Raw genomic sequence first — 20,471 nt, forward strand, 5'->3', positions numbered from 1 at the left:
TCACTGACAGAAATTCGAAAAAGTTAAAATAACATTCCGGAAATGTTAATTTTACACTGCAGTATTGATCCAAAATCGGCGTAAACATTACCCTTTTCAGGTGTATTAGGGGTTAAAATTACCCTTTTTCATGTTAATTTAACCCTTAAAAAGGTGTAAAATTAACATTAAAAAATGTTGATATAGTTTTACACATAAAAAGTGTTAAAGTTCTGAGGAAAAAAAGTTAATCGCACCCTCTTTTCTTCTCAGTGTTACAATTACTAATCTTACACAGAATTGATTAAGCCTTTTACAAGATTTAAAGACATTTAAAATAAATTTAAAATTATCTAAGTTGATTGAGAAGTACACTCCCAAGAGCTTTTTTTTAACAATTGACCAACATCTTTCTAATTATACGGATAATACCACTGACGTTGAAATTGAAACCCATTACAAAGGGTTAAGGGTTCAAGTAAAGCCTACAAAGTGTTCGTTTGATTTATCTTTTAAGTGCTTGATAATATTAATAGCTTATTGATAACAATTATAACATTAAGCTTCTACCTAATAACCTTACATGCCCTTCTATTCAATTTGCGAATTATTTATCACAAATTTTCCATGATAATAAATTAAAATAATTTACCATTATCACTTTAACTTTAATATCCTCAGGAAATTAAATAACGATGGACAAATTTCGGAATAAAATTGATAACTTCCTCTTTATACGAATTACCAGTAATTTATAAAATTAATATAACTGTTGAATCCTGTGAAATAATTAAAAGCCAAATAATTTAGGCATAAAAAACGTTCAATAATAAACATTAAATTCAAGAAGATGAGTAAAAAGATCTTAAATATGGATGAAGAGAATAATAAATAATGTATGAAGCTAATTGTATCTCACTGTTAATTTTGAGACGCAATATCACTGGTTATTCTACCATAAAAGTAACACAGCAATGTTTATACAAGAAGGCAAAATATAGGATTTTATAAAAGCTATTATTAATGAAATTTTCCACCATAATGCAAAACGGTAAAAATTTTTGCATAAATGAGTCTGTAAAAGGTTCATTAAGTGGTATTTTTAGTTCAATTGCCTGAAAATGGTTAATAGAATTTTCAATGAAATTTTAATGACATAGCGCGAATAATATACCGCAAATTTTTGGTGTGACATAATAGTAAAATCCTTAAACCACGATTGGGTTTGGATTTTACAATACAATCCCCAAAATGTTGCATCTAACACGCAACTATCTTATTGATCCAGCAAGTTTTCCGTCTCGTTTTGCGCGCTTTGAAATATCACATTATATTTCTTTTGAGGAAAAATCTTATGCTCCATTGAGCAAAATATCCCTTTATGTTTGTGCATCCTCAACAATATGAACAGGATGTTATTGCTTGGAAAAATTCCATGTAATTTAGTTATATCAAACTCTATTTACATCATGTAACGCCACAATGTTTTCCATCAATTTTATTGATTGGAATGTTTATGAAGCTGTCGTTACAATAATGAATTGTTTTTTTTCACATAAAATTGATGAGCAAATGTAAATATAAAAAAAATTGTGGAGTACCACAAATTGTTAACTTCCCTGACAAGTATTAACTGCAGAAATTACTTCCACCTTTTGACTAGAATCAAATTAAATACATACTCTAATGGCTTTCAGCTTTCATGTTATTTACATAAAAGGTCACAGAGATGGCAAAAGAAAACAAGGGTTCCCCATTAAGCTCTACAATAAAAACATCGTATCATAAGCAGAGACTAAAAAAACATTAAAAAGAAGTACTTGTGAAAATAAGTTAATTATTCAAACTTCAATCCGATTCTCTCTTTTTTTTAATCCAATTGAGATTGAGAATATTCTTGGATTTGAATCACCGGTGCAGGATATATACACTGGCAAACTTTGTATACAGACAAGGAGGTATATTAACGAATTGATGCCTCCATACTCCACATGCACGTAGTTATCAAAGCAATATAACGTTCAACGAACTATTACCCATGAACACATATCTTTATTTTCATGCTTCTCAGGTTATAAAAGGGATGCTATTCTACCACAGAATAAAGTTATCTTGCGTTAAATTAGTTGAGTCAACTTTTCTAATTACACTTTCTGTATATATATCTTTTTTCTTCCTCGTACAAGCTTTGTCACATATTATAAGGAAGATAAGTCCTAATAAATTTCATTCATTTTCATCCTTCATCTCACGTCACTGTGACACAAATTATAAGTAGAACATTAAAACTTTTCAAGTAAGACGTGATTACTCGCATCAAATTTAAAAAAAAAATACTAATGGTTTCAATGGTTTCAATGGTTTCATTGGTTTCACTGGAATACAACTCCCTTTCAATTTCCCAATTCTGACCGCTTCTGGTCGATGGTTTCATGGGAAAACAGCACGAATTTTATCGTTTGTACATATTTTGCATTTGAGTGATTGTCACTTGCAGACGAAATCCCAAAAGTAACTAAATAATGTGACATTTTACAGTTCTCTTAACTCATTCAGTTAGTGTACTAGAAATACTTCAGATAAAATGTTCATATTTAGGAATTGGCTTTTTTGAATTATCCATTTAAGGAGATCAAGTAAATACTATGAAACACGAGTATTAACGGTCCCTGAATTTAAGTTCTTTAGACTAAATTCTTTTAAACATAATTTAATTATATAGTGTAACTATCTAAGAAAAGAATTTGTCACCCAGAATTCAAATCAGAAAAGGAAATGAAGGAAAATATTATCAAAATCAACGCAATGTTAAACTATATTTTCCCATCTCATTAAAGAAGCAAAGTAACTAGAAACCTTTTCCCAACAAAAATTCGGGATATTGATTGAGTATAAATAAATCACAGACTTAATCTCATCAGACACATGACAAGAAGTTGGTAAATGTGACTTAATTTGCCTGGAATAAAGGGGATCCTAAGATTATGCACGTTTTTGGGACCAAAAAACCTACGGGAAATGGCTGGTGGTAATTCTAAAAATAAAATAAACATGTTTTATAACACTTTACTGTTCTCAAGTAACTTCTACATAACCGACTTTTCTTTGTGTTGGTACTGGGTGAAACAATTGAGACAAGAACTAACACAAAGAAAAGTCTAATGCAGAGGCACATGAGAACAGTAAAATGTTTAAAAAAAAAACATGTTCAATTTTCATTGGAATAGCATCATTACGTTGATGAGATTATGGTACTATTTTAATGAAAAATGAACATGTTTTTTAGCACTTCACTGTTGTCACGTACTTCTGCATTATCGACTTTGCTTTGTATTGGTTACTATCATTGGGTAAAATAGTCAAGATAAGAACCAACACAAAGAAAAGCCGATAATGCAGGAGCAATTGAGAGCAGTAAAGCGCTACAAAAACAAGTTAATTTTCAATGGAACAGCATCGTTTTGATAATATTCCGATGAAAAATGAACATGTTTTCTTTAACACTTTACTGTTCTCATGTTCTTCTGTATTATCGACCTTTCTTTGTGTCTTGACTCTTTTCGCCATTCCCAGCCGTGTTCTAAAACCACCATCAACCTTCAGTAGTGACAAGAACCATTACAAAAAAAAGTCGATTATGTAGAAGCACCTGAGAACAGCAAAGAGCTAAAAAAAAAACATGTTAATTTTTCATTGGAGTAGCATAATTATGCACGCATAAAATCTGCATACTCACAGAAGATGTCTTTCAAATAAGTTACAAAACCGCTGGAATATATGAAAATCGTTTTCTGTCTGATAAGTCTATAAGAAACTCATATATCGCATCAAGAATATTTAAATAACATTTAGGGGTATATCAAAAATGATTTCACAAATTAGCGTACAAGGTGTCTATCCAAACATTTTTACATAAATTTAAAAATTTTCCAAATAATAGGGGAGAATGGGGCAAAAAGTTACAAAAGGGATATTTTTTTTTTACAAAGTACTCGAACGCCCCAAAAATTTCTTAATTAGCTCAGTTTTCTAGGAAATTTACTGCTCTACAACTTTGTGAAAGTAATTTTCCTCTATTTTTTAAGGAAACACGTTTATCGAGCCGTTTTCTAAAAGGTAATTTTGTGATCATTCTCTAAAATGCTGGGGCAAATAGTATCAGGCATGGGATATTATCATATTTTGATTCGCTTTGTTACGGGATTCCGTAAATTAAAAAAAATACCTAGATAACATATTTTCATAGGAAATTTATTTCTCTACACCTTTGCAAAACACCATTTTTTCTAACTGAACGATAAAAACGATTTTATAGCTATTTTAGAAAAAAAAACACACAAAAGACTGCAAATCGTTTGACCAATGCAAACAAGAAGCGGCGACACATGGCATTGACGTTTTTTTTGCCGTGAGACATCATGAATTGTTTCGTTTTTTTCTTACTTTTTGCTCCATACCTTTTGTTACTTTTTTAGTGGTCGTTTTTAATAAAAAGATTTCTTGAGAGAAGAATCTTTGTATAATTCTAAAATGGATAGCGGCTTCGTATTCAAAGAATCCAAGTCATTTAGGAAATAATCATCAGTGCATAAATTTTGAATAAGTAGGTAATAATTGATATATTCTTCAAGGAAAATATTTTAAAAATGGGGCTAAAAATTTTGATATTTTTTTTTTTATTTTCTAAATTTCTTGTTCGAATTCGAAGAAACATACAACATCGAAGAATGTTTATGGAAGCTATTTGTGGTAAAAATTTTAAGCCGCTATCTTATTTATCTTCACTGAGAGAAATCCGAAAAAGTTAAAATAACATTCCGGAAATGTTAATTTTACCCTGCAGTATTGATCCGAAATCGGTGTAAATATTACCCTTTTTAGGTGTATTGGGTGTTAAAGTTACCTTCATGTTAATTTTACCCTTAAAAAGGTGTAAAATTAACATTAAAAAATGTTGATATATTTTTACACCTAAAAAGTGTTAAAATTATGAGGAAAAAATGTTAATCGCACCCTCTTTTTTCTCAGTGTTGGAAGATATTGAATTTTGAAATTTTCGATTTGTTACTTTTTACCCCAGTCTCCCCTAAACATTTCAATAATAAACTTTAAATTGGCACGTCCATTTTTAAATCGGGTTTTCAGGCATTGTAGTTGAGATCCACACGTTCTACATTCTCTTCTCGGTAACATCTGAAGCCCAAGCACATTTAAGGTGAAATATATAATGCAATCAAATGAAATTGAATATTCAAGTATTATATATGAAATATTGAACTTTTGAATAGAAACTGAAGACGATAGAATGTTCAGTAAAACGAATTTTCTCTTTATGGTTTTGTTCTCTCGAAGTTGAGACAATCTTCATTATTATTTGAGGACATTCTCTCCATTTTTTGATAAAGCAAAAAACTCTTTCTACCTAGTAACCGATACAGATACATTTTTTTTAGAAATTGATATCCACAGAATATTCACCACAAAACCCAATAATCTTTTCTATTTCCTCGATGTCTCCTTGCGGTTATATATTGAAAGGTTTCCCAATATTAACTTCGTCTGTGATAACTATGCCAACATCAAGATATTCGCTGTAGAAATTTCATATCATTTAGGCAAAAACTTGCAAAACGGCAAAAGAAAATATTCGATTTTCCATAAATATTGCCGCACATTCAATCCAATCGATTCCTTCACAATCGTCAAACACGGAGTAAAAAAACTTCTACTATAACTTTTTAAGACTTTTTCCTCTGCGAGAAAAAGTACATTAAATAATTTTCTATCGATCTCGCAAAAAAATACTTCAATAGCATCTCTATGTAGTTCATTAATTTAAAATACCTAGGTGTTTCTTTACCCCTTTTCAGAAAGATAAGTTTTGAAGGGGAAAAATGTAGCAGTGCTGTGAAAACCTGACTGGAATGCGATAAAAGGGCTGACATGAAAATAGTACAACATTATAGTTGCAAAGTGAGCAATATGCAATAGAGAGAACTCTTTTTTTAGAAATTCAACCAACATATGGTCACGAATTTTCCACCACAGGATGATATATGATGTAAATTTTACTTAACCCGCAGAGGCCCTTTATAAATCCTAGATGGTTTTTTTTTGCACTTTGAAAACGAGAAATATTGCACAAGGAAATTTGCTGTTTTTTCCCTGGCCTGTCACACAAAACTGGCAACAGCAACCATACGAAAGCTCAAAATGTATTTAAACCTTCAAAAAAATATTAGTAAGACTACGACTGAGGCTACTAAACCAATTTCAAATAAATAAAACCTTTATTGCCTCAGTAAATGCGATTTTTGCAATGCTACTCTGGAGTAACTCAAATCTGGAGGGTTAATGTACTTATTTAGAAAGAGAAATTTTCAAACGTCAGAGCAAAAGTGGGCTATTTTAATAAACAAATGCAAAAGCGTTAGACCGCTTTTGCTCTAAGCGTCTCAAAGTTCGATATCTCGAGAACGACTTAACGGATTTTTACTATGAGACCATTTTCCAAAACTACTCAAGAAGATCTACAACATATCAAAATAGTTTTCTTTTTCATAAACAGTATTCGAGAAAAATTAAAAAAAAAACGGTTTTAAAGCAGTGTAAAATCAGGTTGTCAAAAGTTATAGAACCAAAAATTTCATGATAAAAAGTTGCAGATTATTACAAAAAGAAAGATCTATCCCTGTTGGTTGACTAAGTTGGAGGATTACAATAAAGGTCTCTACACATTGGGAACAATTTTCGTAAAAAATCGCATTTTGACAAAATTTTGACGTTTCCCTACTACATCAGTGCAAATGAATTCCTTCATAAAAGCAATTTTTGACAAAAATTGCTTCCAATATATAGAGGCCTTAAGCGTCATTTTGAAAAAGTCACACCTACAAACACTTGAAATCTCCTTAAAGTTGAGCTTTCTCTCGATTTATCGTAATAAAAAAAATGTCTACTCGAAATTTCTTCAATTTCCCATCGATTTGAGAAGATTTTGACAATTCTACAGGCCTTCAATTACAAATTGTAATTTATTTTTCAAATACCTAACACTATTTTATGCCTTTTAAATTTTTATTTAGTAAAAATCGCTTGTGCAATGAATCAATGAATCACCACCACAATTTTTCTATACTGCAAAATTGGATTTACATATTTTACTATGCTTGCAAAATATGATTGGAAAATATTCCACATTGACCAAATATTGGTCCCAATATGTCAACAACATTTTAATGGATTTTTTTTCTTCACTCTATGCATCATGTAACAGGGATAGATATCTATGCTGAAGTATAGATATAAATCGAATGGAGTATATTTTGTTCAACTGTCGAGCAATAAATCCCATTTTCCACCGAGTTTACACAGAAAAGGATAGCATGTCGATTGCAGGCATTTGCAAATTTTCAAAGATAACGCTATATTATAATTCGTGAAAATTGGAACAGTCAATAAGTCAATTGTAAATATATGTTGTATATAATTGTGTACATAATGTCCTTTTATTTCTTTTCTTGTAACCTTCGTTAGCAAGGTCTTAGGCTGTAAGATTTACTTTACTGTACAACCATATACCATAATCATTTCTTTAGTCTATCTTTGTCTCATCAGCATTTTGACAACTGTCTAGGAGAGATGATCTAGTTACGACATTCAGCAACGAAATGATGATAACATAATTTAAAAAATATCATAATAAAAATTTTATAATTTTTTTTTAATAAAAAAAGTGTCCGAGGCTTTGTGAGCTGCTCGAACTCCCGAGAAAGAGCTCTGCCTTATATTTCTTTTCGCAAATTTTTCCGGTGCTTATAGTCAAGTGTGCTAATAAGGGCGCTTCGCTATCTGGATCGTTTATGACTAATCCGCTTAAAATAATATTTTTATTTTTATTTCCGTAATATAGTCACTACAGTAACATAATATAATTATTCAAGTTTGAGAAAAAGCAAAAATAATATTTTTATTTATTAAATAAATGAGTGTAATCGACTCATTTCAATCTTGTGCCAACTGGGTTCTAGCAGTTTCTAACAATTTTCTAGCAGTGATATTTTTGCTAATGACAGCTGGTTGATTGAAAGCATTTATTGTTTTTTCCTTGTGAGAAAAAGTATTTTAAATCCAAAGGTTTAATTAAAAGTGAATTAGCGAAAAGGCGACCCAGTTAGTGCATGCTGACTTATTTCAGTATTATCATTATTTTGTAAATTTTCTTTAATATTTTTTTTTATATTATGTTTCTGAATGAAACAGTGAATAATTCTATGGATTTAAAAGAAGTAAAAAAGAATTTCATCAATCCAAAAACAAGCGTTTAAGTAGCACTCTTCGGAAAACGATCCAGTTACCTCACCTTACTATATATAAAATTACTGTCGAATTAAATTTGTCTATAAATCACCAGAAAATCAACATGAAGTTGAAAATTGTTCAAGAGGGTTTCAAAAAATCATTAACCTTTGAAATAATTAATTGAACAAAACGGGTGAAAATTAGGCCTTTGGCCTTAAATAATTCAAGATGGAGATTTTTTCGGTGAAAGATGTCTAAGGACGAAATGTACAAGCTCGACTAACTAAAAAACATATCCGAAAATCATTGAAATCGCTAGGGTCAATTTTTTGCAATGTTAGAAATACCTCATTTTTGACGTATTTTAGGGGGATATGGGACGTATGAAGGGGGAGGGAGAATAACTAAAGAGATTACTTTAAAGGTAATGTAATTTGAGGAGGGGTCATCGAAGACCGGAAGTCGATATCTCTCACCGTTTGAATTTTATATGCGTAAAAAATAAAATTTGATCAATAAAAAGCCTGTAGGGGAGACCGGGGTACCTATAGCCAGGGGTAAAAGTAGACAGTGGATTTTTCTCGTTTTTCTTAAAATGTACATCGAGCAAAGTATTTTTTAATGAAAGTAGGAACACATCCCCATATTACCAGAAATATTTATAACTCTGATCCTGTTATCCTACAATTTAGAAGCATTTTTATAAAATGGGTATAAAATTGTAGATTTGATGTTACAGTTTTTGGACCAGCATTTGGTTTTCTGAGTTTCTAGTCAAGATATCTTAGTTTTACCTTGTTTCTGGTTTAATAAACCTAATTAAAAAATATTTTTCACTTGGATAATTATTATCCACTTTTTTTATATAAGATGATAAGCACTGAAACAGCCCTCGGGGCAGTTGTAGTCACTCTTCCGTCTCGACCCAAAACTATCAATGATTTTTCACTAATCCATGGATAATTGTTAGATGAAAAAGTACTATTGATATTCCAAGCAATATTGCCATTTGTATGAGCAACTTGAGAAATAAATTTTTTCAGAATGTTTGCATTAATTTTGCCTCAATTACAAAAATGTCATAAAAAAGTTGGCTAAAGCCCTTTTCTTTAGGTTTAAGTAACATATTTAGAATCAGTGGGCTTCAGTCTATCAAGTGAAACAATATTTGGTATCTCCAGTTTAAAATTTAATCTGGGAAACTAGTGGCAATTAGTACCCCAAAAGTGGCTATTTCTACCCAGGCTGGGGCAAGTGTAACCAATGTGTCATACTTTTTTCATTATCCTCTCCAGAAAAAGGCAAGGATTTTAGAGCTTTGAACTACACTGTTTCATATAGCCAATATCCTAATGCTACTTATGAAACATAAAAATATTAGACAAACCTTATCATTTTTTCACAAGTCACTCGCGAAAAAAAAGCTTCATTTGCTGGCTAATTCTACCCCTGTCTCCCCTAATATTTAATAAAATGGATTTGATATATAAAATTTAACATCTAAAATATAATAGCAGGTATAATAAAATACAAAATATTGTCTGTTTTAACTTTGGCGAAACTTTCATGATAATATCACTACTCTTAAAGTTCTAAAATAATTGCTGTTCAAATTTGATTTAATTTTTTAATGTTCACTACTTTCTTTGACTCATGTTTAATTAACTAAAATTATGTTTAATTAATTAAGGGTGAAAGTTTTGGAACAAATGATACTTGGATGGAAGTAGAAGTTTTAAACACTTTGTTCTTAATTTTTTTTTTTGTATAAGAACAAAATTCAAAAGTTACAGAAACAAAAGAATACTTAAGTATTAAAATGTGTGACTTTGAAATATGTTCTAATAAAATTATTCTCCGCTTTCCTTTTTTGCAGATATTCATCAGGATGACGATATTTAACTTAGATAGAAGCACCGGGAGAGATTTCTCAGAAATATTTATGCGAAACAAGATGAAAAGTTGAATGTATGATGGAAAAGCAAACAATCTACAGCAATATTCAAAATCAAATCATGAGATAATGCTATAGATGAGATATTTCAAGATACCCAGATTGCAGTATATGTCAAATCATCTTGGTGCAATAAATTAAAGAGTAAAAGACCAACGATATAACGACGAGTGTACACCAAGAACCGACGAGTGAACATTGTGCGCAATTATTATTCAATGAGATACACATCATAATTCATCCTTCATTCACAACAGCTTTCTCCATCATTGTCATCCACTCTGGAGAACAGAAATCCACCCAGTTTTCCGGAATGCTACATATATTGCAGAACATGTATAGGAAAAGGAACACGATGGCGTAGGATTAATGTGAGACTCATAAATAAACAGGAAAGACAATGTTACAGTGAAAAATTTTATAGAAAAATTTCAACGACAAAAATCCACTATGAAAATTAGGATACGAAATGTTACGCCAAGAATGAGAAAATGTATGAAAATGTTTTGTGTCTTTAAGAGCACCGTCCATTAAATTTTCCTCACCCCCCCAAAAAAGAAAAACCACCCAACTTTTCCCCGTTATCATAGATCTAACCAAAGATAGAAGTTGTTGACGGGTTGAAACCCATTTTATATTTTTTGAAAAAGCAAAAATATGCGGTGAAAGCTGAGAAAAATGTCAAGGTGGTAAATATTAAAAAATAAAAAAAATAAACGTGAAATAGCACAGAGATATAAAGAGCAATGAAGAACAGTGCAAAAGGAAAAATAAACGGAAGAGAACGTCATAAATTTATACATTGGACTTGTGGTTGAATAACTTCATGGCTAAATTAATATTTTCATCAACAATAGCCAGAAACGATAAAAAAATCGAGAGCTGCATCTATAAAATAGATAACCATCGGTAAATCAACGATATATTGAAGTCATTGAAGTAAGACCATTTCCGTATGATATTGCAAACTGTTGGTTAAAATGCAAAATATATAAATTAACAGCCAATTTGAAACACTGTGCCGTTTGTCAGTGACATAAAAATAAATGTGAATGGTATCACGTAATAAAAACAACGTAGGGTGGTACAGAACAGAATTGCAATAGAAATTCTGGGTGAAAAAAAAATAGGTAAATACTTGGTGAGAGGGCAGGAAAGAAAAACGCGACTAGATATCCGGATACAATCGTATTATGCCAAGGTGCTGGTGCAATAAAAAGAAACCTACGGGCTATGTTTGTGATGCTGTCAGTCCGTACATCTACCGTTCGTGAACGGCAGGCCGAGACGGGCTCAAACGCACTTGATACCACAAAATACAGCATCAATAGCTGTAGCAACAATAAAAACAGCAATAGCAACATAATCAGCAGCACAAGTAACATCAAAAACAATAATATCCAGGAATACCAAACGACAGCAATCAATAATATCCTCAATATCAATAGCCATCAAGTCTTATTTGAAAAACATCTCACAAAATCATTGTCAGTCACCCCACTTCATAGGGACGACATTATCCTCAAGCCCAGTCTTACCCTACCAGAAATTGGACCACCCACCACCAACACCACCATTCATCAGTCGAGATCAAATCTTGTACTGACAGAATTGAACAACTACAAGCAAGCACAGGCGACCCAAGGGCCAGTGGCCACTATATTGAACGACCTCAGTCCCGTACCAGCACCAGCAAGAATCAAGAATAAAACGGGCATCCAGTTGAGCCCTATGACCCTCAAGGGGCTACAGACCAACACGCCGGACGCAAAGGCCATGCGGTGAGTTTATATTTATATCAAAATCTCATCTCAACCCTCAACCATCAAATCTATATTTGTCTCAATTCCCTCTCTCAATCATGTCACAATTTATCTTACAAAACACATAAATACATAATACAGACCCACTCAATCCTAATTTTCCATACAAATCCATGAAACATCTATTATACAATACCCATGTTAAATTTTAAACTTATAGGAGATTTTTGTCTTTATAAGACCCAAAAGTTTTGTGACTCTCAATAAATATTGCTCTACTAAAATACTTAACATTCATTAAGTCGAGTTATTGAGAAAGTTCATGTAGAATATTTGAGTAGGTTGAAAGAGATTTTACTCAATAATAAACATGAAAACTTTGAAGTGTAGATCTAAAGTTGTATCTTACCCAAAACCCAATCATAGAGAGATTATAATGTTACACCGAAAGATAGAAAAGTATCATTGCATAAGGGAAATCTCAGATAAAATGGAAATTTCCTTTTTTATTCCAAATAATTGGAGTTTTAGCTTAAAAGTGCTTTCACTGAAGGATTGATAAAATACGTCAATTTCTGCTTTCTAATTCTTGTATCCCAACCTGTAATCCAGTGAAAAATATTAAGCTATTGCAAGGTATTTTTGCAACATATTTTTGGTAGTAAAGTTATGGTAAAGTGTCCCAACTTTGAGAAATACACGAACTCATGCCATAAAATGATGTATTTCAAAAGTAATTTTACATCAATTGAATAGCCTTAGGTTAATAAATTCGTTTAGCAGTCCAGATGCTTGAAAAAATCCCAAAAAGCCAACAAATAAAATAATTTACTTTAAAGTAAAAATTAAATAAATTTTGAAAATGGATTTAAAATAGTTTGGACCCCGTTCAGACTTATGCGATGTTGCAAGACCATTTAAACGAACCTAAACTTGTCCGAATTGGTTAAGAAATTAGCTCTAGTTTAGAAATAATTCTAAGTTATTTTCATAGTACATTCGTCTTCACAATTTCTTAATTTATTTACAAAAATTTTGAAACATTTCCAATAATAAAAAACAAATCGTGCAACTTGTTATCAATTAATCTTATAAATAAGATGTTTATGACCGGTGCGGTTGGGGTATTCATCGATCGCGTCCTATGTGGCGGATTGGGATAGGCTGTAATTGGTCCTAGAGTCGGTAACAGCTTGAGTCTACAAGAAGTCCTTAATGAATACTAAACCGAGAACCACCCCAAAACCATTGTCTCTTGGATAACGAAATCTGTGACCTCAGGCTTGAATTAGTATTTTATTTTTTTGAACACTCGAGGCCAATGCGTTCCATACCATTTGCTTACAAAAAACTGATATTGTAGTAGAACTGTTGAGGGTAGAGGTGTCGCTAGGAGAAAGCCCGTCCTGACTAAGAGTCTTTTAAGCCAACGGTACCAATCACTGTTCAGTTGGGATGGTGACCCTGAGGGCTGCTATAAGGGCTAACTTCAGAGGCACTATTACTAGTCTCCTCGGATAGATGGAATATGAGCAGCCGACGGATATATCCCGAATGCTTATACGAATCTACTTCCTCAGTCGACCTTCATCAGTGAAGCTGAGAGGAAACCAGATTCGTGAGCTCTCGAGGAAGAGCAATGGAAGCTCTATTTCGAGAGATTGCGATGAAGGGCGCCCCAGCATGTTCCGGTGTTAGGTTTGTAGCCTTATTGCTACAATATGAGGTTTGGCAAACCTTCCACGACGACAACGACACTTTAAAATGACTATATGGGATGTAAAAATCCCATATAAGAATAGTCTCACAAAGAAATCTCAAGAAAGACACACAAAGAGAAAAAAATTGCTACAAATTCTTAAAATAAGTAGAAAATTGAGTGAAGTGCCCCAGATCCCATGCCATGTGAACCAAAAGATCCTTTGACAAAGAAAGAAAAAACTAAAATTTGACCACTGAAGAAAGCTTGGAGTCCGAGCCGAAAACTTTGGAAAAATTTAGAATTTTTCTATGCTTCTTCTTACCCGACGCTCACCGGTTTCCATACCTATTGAATTAATCGTTTGAAATTACCAAAAATGTAAAAAAAACCATTCAAACTATTGTAAAGAGAAAGCGTCCTCGGGGCAGGCCCGTCAGGTGGCTGTAACGAATTCAGGTTCTTGCCTTGAGTCGTCTTGAGATCGACTTAGAAAACATTTCTGAAGTGGCGAAAGATAGACAGGCGTAGGCTGCTAACCTGGATGTCTTAAGCCCTCGACCCCGATAGGGATAAGTGATTAAAAATGAATGAACAGCTGAATGGAAAGTAAGTAGAGTTGAATTTTCTTGAAAATCCAAAGTCGCTGTATCTGACCGTTCGTTCTGTAAGTCTGGTAACAGCCATATGAACGAATAATTTATGAGAATTTTTCTCAAAGCTTCAGAATTCCAAAATATTGTTTCGAATTTGGTAGGACGGTGCTGGAGGTATCCAGAAGCAATTTATAGGGCCAAGAATTTAAACTCAATAGACTTTCTTTCATTAGCAAAATGAAGGAGTCATAACGTAATTTTCTAGAAGTCGAACAACGTTGGAGGTCAAACTACGAAAGGTGATCTCGGCAAACAAATTAAATTGATCTGTTTCTCGAGTCTCAGTCTTTCTAAATTTAACCCTAGAGAGAATCTTTGTGCAACCTAAAAGTGTACAGATGTAATTAGTTAGAGATGAATAGAGCCTTACTCAAGCAATATAGCAGCATTTCCTTTCATTCATTTGAGGATCAGATGATTTCAACACAAGCTCAAAGTATTTCATAAGGGCACTCACAGGCGGCTTACATCAGAGCGGGTATGAGTTGCTCACATGAAGTATAGAGATAAATGCAAAGTTCACTAAAACACGACACCCACCACATAAATAGCGCCTTATAGCATCTCCAAGGCAGGGTATGATTAAAAGCATACTTGTAACAATATAATTCCTCGTCAAATTCGAAAAATATATCGCTCGCAAAATTATAACAAAGTTCGTATTCTCTAGGGAATAGGAGACTGAACGAATTGTTTTGCTTTTCAGGTTGAATAATTAAAAAGAATTATTTCTGAAACGCATTTCATTGCAGTCAAATTAATACAATATAGTAATCTGCAATATGGTATACTAATGAAAAGGGTATAACTATAACATTATAGCAGATATGCCTGATTTATGATATCAAATTAAATCATATAATTAGACTATCATGAATTCGGCAAATTACCATTAAATTTGTTACAAAGTGTTTATATAATGTGTTTAAATATATGTATGTGTAACATATGAAATGATATTGATTCTGCAGGTACTACAGACTGTGGATCTACACATGCAACGCAGTGCTCTTGATGGCAGTTATTGTATTCTGTGGCGTTGCCGGAAAAGTCCTCTTAGCTGACTACAAGCGTCTCTTGGTGCATGGCTTGAATTTAGGACAACCAAGTTTTGTGTACGCTTACTTCGCTCTGTTGGTGCAATCAGGTTAAAAAGTTTATTCATTAAAATTGTGTTTACTACAATTATTTATGCCGCAAAAAGTAGCAAATTGCAATTAATATCATTTTCAACCTCAAAAACTTGTATAAACCATATTGCAGAAGATACACCATATTGTGGCTTTTCTCGTGTTTCCCATTTAAACTCTCTTGTGTACAATATATGTATTATTCTCAGGTTTTCTACAATTAGTTGGATGCCTTGGTGCCTTACGACTTTCGGAGAAATTACTAAACGCTTACTGGTTGCTTCTTCTCGTGTTACTAATTGGAGATGCCATTCTGGGTATATTTTGGATGTTCAAGTTTGAGAGAGTCATGACTGAGTTGCAACCAATGTTGAGGTAAATTCAAATATATAATGCTCCTGTCATAGAGAATGTATTAAAATTTATTGGTTTTGCTAATATGACATGACAATATGATCACTGGACGTATCATTAAATATTGACAGTCGCACATAAAACCGACTTCAACAAAATTCGGTTGCATATTGCCGAATGAATAAATAAGGTATTAGGTATATCGAAGGTCTTATTCCGCCCCAATTAATTTCTGAAACTTCTCTCCGAAGTCCATAGCCTCCACTTACACAGTGAACTTCTGTAAATACGGATATTCCTATGTTATAACATTTAACGACAGTTCAATTATATTTCATTATATCTTTTATTTGAGCTATCATTGATTTAATATTCACATTCCCTAAGTAATGTACATTTAAAGAGCGTACGACTTATTCGACCATTGTCAACTCAGTCAACGGTTGCATACTGATGATTTATCCCATAGACACTCAAATCCTCACCAACATTTCTGTAGTCCAATGGACGATTCTCTCTAACAAAGTTCAGTTTCCGAATTTTCTTTCTATTATTTTTAATAATGTTTTAATAAGTGCTATCAACACTCAATAATAATAAGGAATTCCGGAAATCATCCGGAACAATCACTCAGGGAAACACATGAACTGTCTCCAGAGCTTTCGGCTCGGTCTCCAAGCCTTCATCAGTGATCAAGTCTTGCAAATTTTTCTCTGAGACTCGTTCAGGGTTTTGGTCAGTTTTGGCACACTTTTGATATTTTCCTTCTTCTTAATACTGAACTGTTAAAAAACACAAAACATATCCGAAAATGAACAAAATCGTCTAGGCCAATTTTGAGGAAAATTAGAAAACCTCATTTTTTACGCATTTGAGGAAGATAGCAAACTAATGGAAGAGGAGAGGGAAAAAGAAAGTGATTAGTCTCGAGATAATATCATTTTAAGAGGGATCATCGCAGACCGAAAGTCGATATCTCTTACCGTTTGAATTGTACATGAGTCAGAAAAATAACGCAAAGAAACGTGAAAATATTATTTTAAAAATAAAGCTATTACCGTTACTTTCCTGACTCATTACCGATTGTGACCTATTTTTTTCAGGTTTGCAATTTCAAAACCTTTCAAATAAATCCAAATTTAACTTCTTTTAAAAAATAGGCACTTCAGAGAAGTTGATCTTTAAATTCGAATAATTCAAGATAGCGATTTTTCCGGTGAACGGACTCGGGTATTAAAGTGAAACCACTTATCTTTTCGAGAAAATTTTCAATTTAAAGTTTTGGAAATGGTTGTCGAGTATTCTTAGAACACATATTTAAGGCCCAAGTAGGGTCAGGCTGATCCTGCAGAATATTTAGCCAGTAAAATTTAGCAGTAAAAATTTATCCCAAACTGTCGTACAGTGAGTGCTTAAAATCTTCTATTAGAGGTCCTTTTGCATAAATTTCCTTTACCAAAACACTAACAAATTTTACAGGTTAGATAAGATTAAGGAAAAGCGTGAGTTTGATTCCGAAATACTGGACGTTGCTAAATTAGAAATATTAGACAGATACATTTCTTCCTGATATGTACGTTACAAGAACAAATCCTTTCATTTTTGCCACAGATGTTTAAGCCATACTTTTTTAAGAATGTGCATTCTAGAATATAGCTTTGGCAAAAAACTCTCTGTCACCTCATTTTTGAAATGTTCATCTCCCTATAAATTCCCTGGAAGTTAAAATACACACTTTGACGATGTTTAAGCTAGGTCGAAAGATATGAAATTATTATGGTGAAAATAACATATGAGATTGTTGAAAATCTCACATAAACAATGTTCTATTTTGCAGTAAGCGCCTAGCCACAGAATATGGAAATTCCCTGGAATTTAGTGATTTATGGGATCGTCTGCAGAATGATGGTCGCTGTTGCGGCGTTACTGGACCACAAGACTATTCAACTACACCAAATCGTTCATATCCTATTTCCTGCTGCTCACCGGATGTGTCAGAGCAGATTACAGTTTCTCGACGTCCACTGGCATCGCCGGTGGTCTTTCGTAGTGACGAGTTGACAACTTTAGGTATTCTATCACGAAATAATTATACCGACATGCCAGAATCAACATGGAGCCATATAGTGAGTGCAGCACGAGAGGAAAGCAAATCAGTGGCCACTTGCAGAGCAGTTTACCAGCAGGTAAATGTTCACAAGAATTAATGTCTTATAATGAATGGCTCTTTGAATTTTCTGAGAAACATATTCTAGACTTCACTTATATATTGTTGAAAATTTAAGACTTCAGAAATTTAGTTTTAAATTCTAGATATTTTAACGTCGCGACGTCTAATTAAATAATATAATAATACTATTATGTCTAAAATATAGGTCTTGAGATTGATTTTCAATAATAATTATAAATTTAAATGAGATCTGGCATTTTGGTTTTTTTTGTAAGATTTGTATTGGTAATGAAAAAAAACAAATTTTTAAAGTTGATATTTAAACGAAAATCGTCAATTTTTAATATATATATAATTCGTAAAATAATATTCTTAGTTGCAAAGCAGCACAAGAATATTTTCTGCTCAATTTTGAATTATTTAGAAACCATTATGAAATCTTGTTCGTATTAATTTTGATTTTTCTTAAATTTCATAACGTTTTGCCCATATCCCGCATGTGATTAAAACTTTTCTAATTATCCATATTAAAACATTTTGTTTTCCATTACAATGTTCTTGTTATTGGAAAAGTTTATGCAAATGACGCCGTAGAGTATATTAAATATTTAAAATTATAAAGGAAGCACAGCTGAGATCGGTAAATCCAGAAAAATTCTCCACTATTTGTTTATAATATCAATCCCAAATATGTTGCTTGGTATTTTTATATATGCCAATTTATATACTTAGTTATAAATTCCACAAATTATATAAATTTATAAAAATAAGAATAATTTCAAGTATGAATCTCGATGATTAGATTGACGTGCATTATTTATATTAAGCATGGATAGAGAAACAAAAAAGAAGATATTAATATTTTTTTTTAACAATTTGAACTTCAATATTTATTTTATTATTTATTTCATTTAATATATCCCATCCGACCAACACATGTAACGAAGTCGGTACTGGCCAAATTCCGAAAGCCAAGATTCCGAAAAACTAAAATGGGTCGAAATCCCGAAAGAGAAAATTCAAAATAGGTCGAAATCCCAAACGTCCAAAATCCAGAAAACCAAAATCCCGAAAAGCCAAAATTCTGAAATTCACAATCCCGAACGCCATGTCGAAATCTCGAAAGCCAAAACCCTAAATAGATCGAAATACCAAATGGTTAAAATCCCGAAAGTCAAAATCGAAAGCCAAGGTCCTGAACACCAAAATCCTGAAATCCAAAATTCCGAACACCATAATCCGGAAAGTTAAAATCTCGAATGGATCGAAATCCAGAAAGTCAAAATCCATTAAAACCAAAATGCCGAGCACCAAAATTCCAAAATCCTGAACGCTAAAATCTCAAATGAATCGAAATCCCGAATGGGTCTAAACCTCGAAAGCCATAATCCTGAACATCAAAATTCCGAAATCCAATATCCCAATCACCAAATCGAACGGCAAAATCCCGAAAGCCAAAATCCTAAATGGTCAAAATCCTGAAAGGGACGAAATTATAAAGAGGATAATGTGTGGATTAATTTCCCAAAACATAAAAAATTACCCTTAGCTTCCAGTAAGCGCGGGTACAATCGTAGAAGTAGTTATGACTCTTTTATGAATTCAACATTTTGGCTTTCTTAATTTTGACCGGAATCCAAAAAAAAATGTACTTATTCTTAAAATAAGAATGCAATTCCAATTATTGCCTGTCGAGACAATAGAATAATTGCAAAATACTTAAAGTAGTAGATTAATTGAAAAATAGTACACACAGATGTGTAAATCATTTTAATTGAATATAGTTCCTTCTTACTCCTTAATCAAATTTTCATATTATATCATAAGAAGTTGGGGAATGGCGATATATATCTGACAAATGATATATCTCACTCAATATATCTGACAAATGATAAATAACTAAAGCAGCGAATAATTTAAAAAAAAATTCCTAAATTGTGAGGCAAGGATTCGTATAAAGACTAACCCAATGATTTCAGTTGCTACTTGCTACATTTTTCCCTGCTGAACTTACATATACTATTCTAAGTTGATCTTGAAATTTAAACAAATAAATAATACCTATTAACAACAAAAAAAAAACACAGTATAATATTTAACAATAGAAATAGGATTTTTCATGTGTTTTAAATTGTTTAAATTTTAAATAAATGTGTTTACGATCAATAAATTGCAAAAATATCGTATGACAATATATCACATAACTTTATTAAAAGGATGTTATAAAACCAAAAATTGACCATTTTATAAGCATCATAAACTTTTAGTGGATACATATTGTTTCACAAATATTTCACAAATTTCGAACTCGTGAATAAGTGTGGAATATTGTTTTCTAAATAAAACTTTATCAGAATTTGTCTAAATAGCATAAAATCTATGGTAATGAAAAAAGTACGGACTGCTCTAAATAATTATTCGTGCACTTCACTGCATAGTTTTGAACTATTTTATCGGTTTTAAAC

At 32.2% G+C, this 20,471-nt stretch overlaps 2 protein-coding genes across 8 annotated transcripts in view; one reads left to right on the top strand and one right to left on the bottom strand.

Annotated features, from left to right (window-relative positions):
• LOC129803882 (uncharacterized) overlaps positions 1–20,471 on the bottom strand; it is a 211,136-nt gene that overhangs the window by 151,473 nt on the left and 39,192 nt on the right. The gene's annotated exons all lie outside the window — the stretch shown is intronic.
• Positions 1–20,471, top strand: part of LOC129803928 (uncharacterized) — a 103,377-nt gene that overhangs the window by 77,037 nt on the left and 5,869 nt on the right. For all 4 annotated transcript variants that reach the window (XM_055850820.1, XM_055850830.1, XM_055850812.1 and 1 more), the window contains exons 3-6: positions 10,157–12,015; positions 15,324–15,499; positions 15,692–15,857; positions 17,674–18,022. In XM_055850820.1, the coding sequence (XP_055706795.1) occupies positions 11,468–12,015; positions 15,324–15,499; positions 15,692–15,857; positions 17,674–18,022 (1,239 nt within the window). In that variant the 5' untranslated portion in view covers positions 10,157–11,467. The remainder of the gene's footprint in view (positions 1–10,156; positions 12,016–15,323; positions 15,500–15,691; positions 15,858–17,673; positions 18,023–20,471) is intronic.

This window comes from Phlebotomus papatasi, chromosome 1 (assembly GCF_024763615.1).
Source record: "Phlebotomus papatasi isolate M1 chromosome 1, Ppap_2.1, whole genome shotgun sequence".
Lineage (NCBI taxonomy): Eukaryota > Metazoa > Arthropoda > Insecta > Diptera > Psychodidae > Phlebotomus > Phlebotomus papatasi.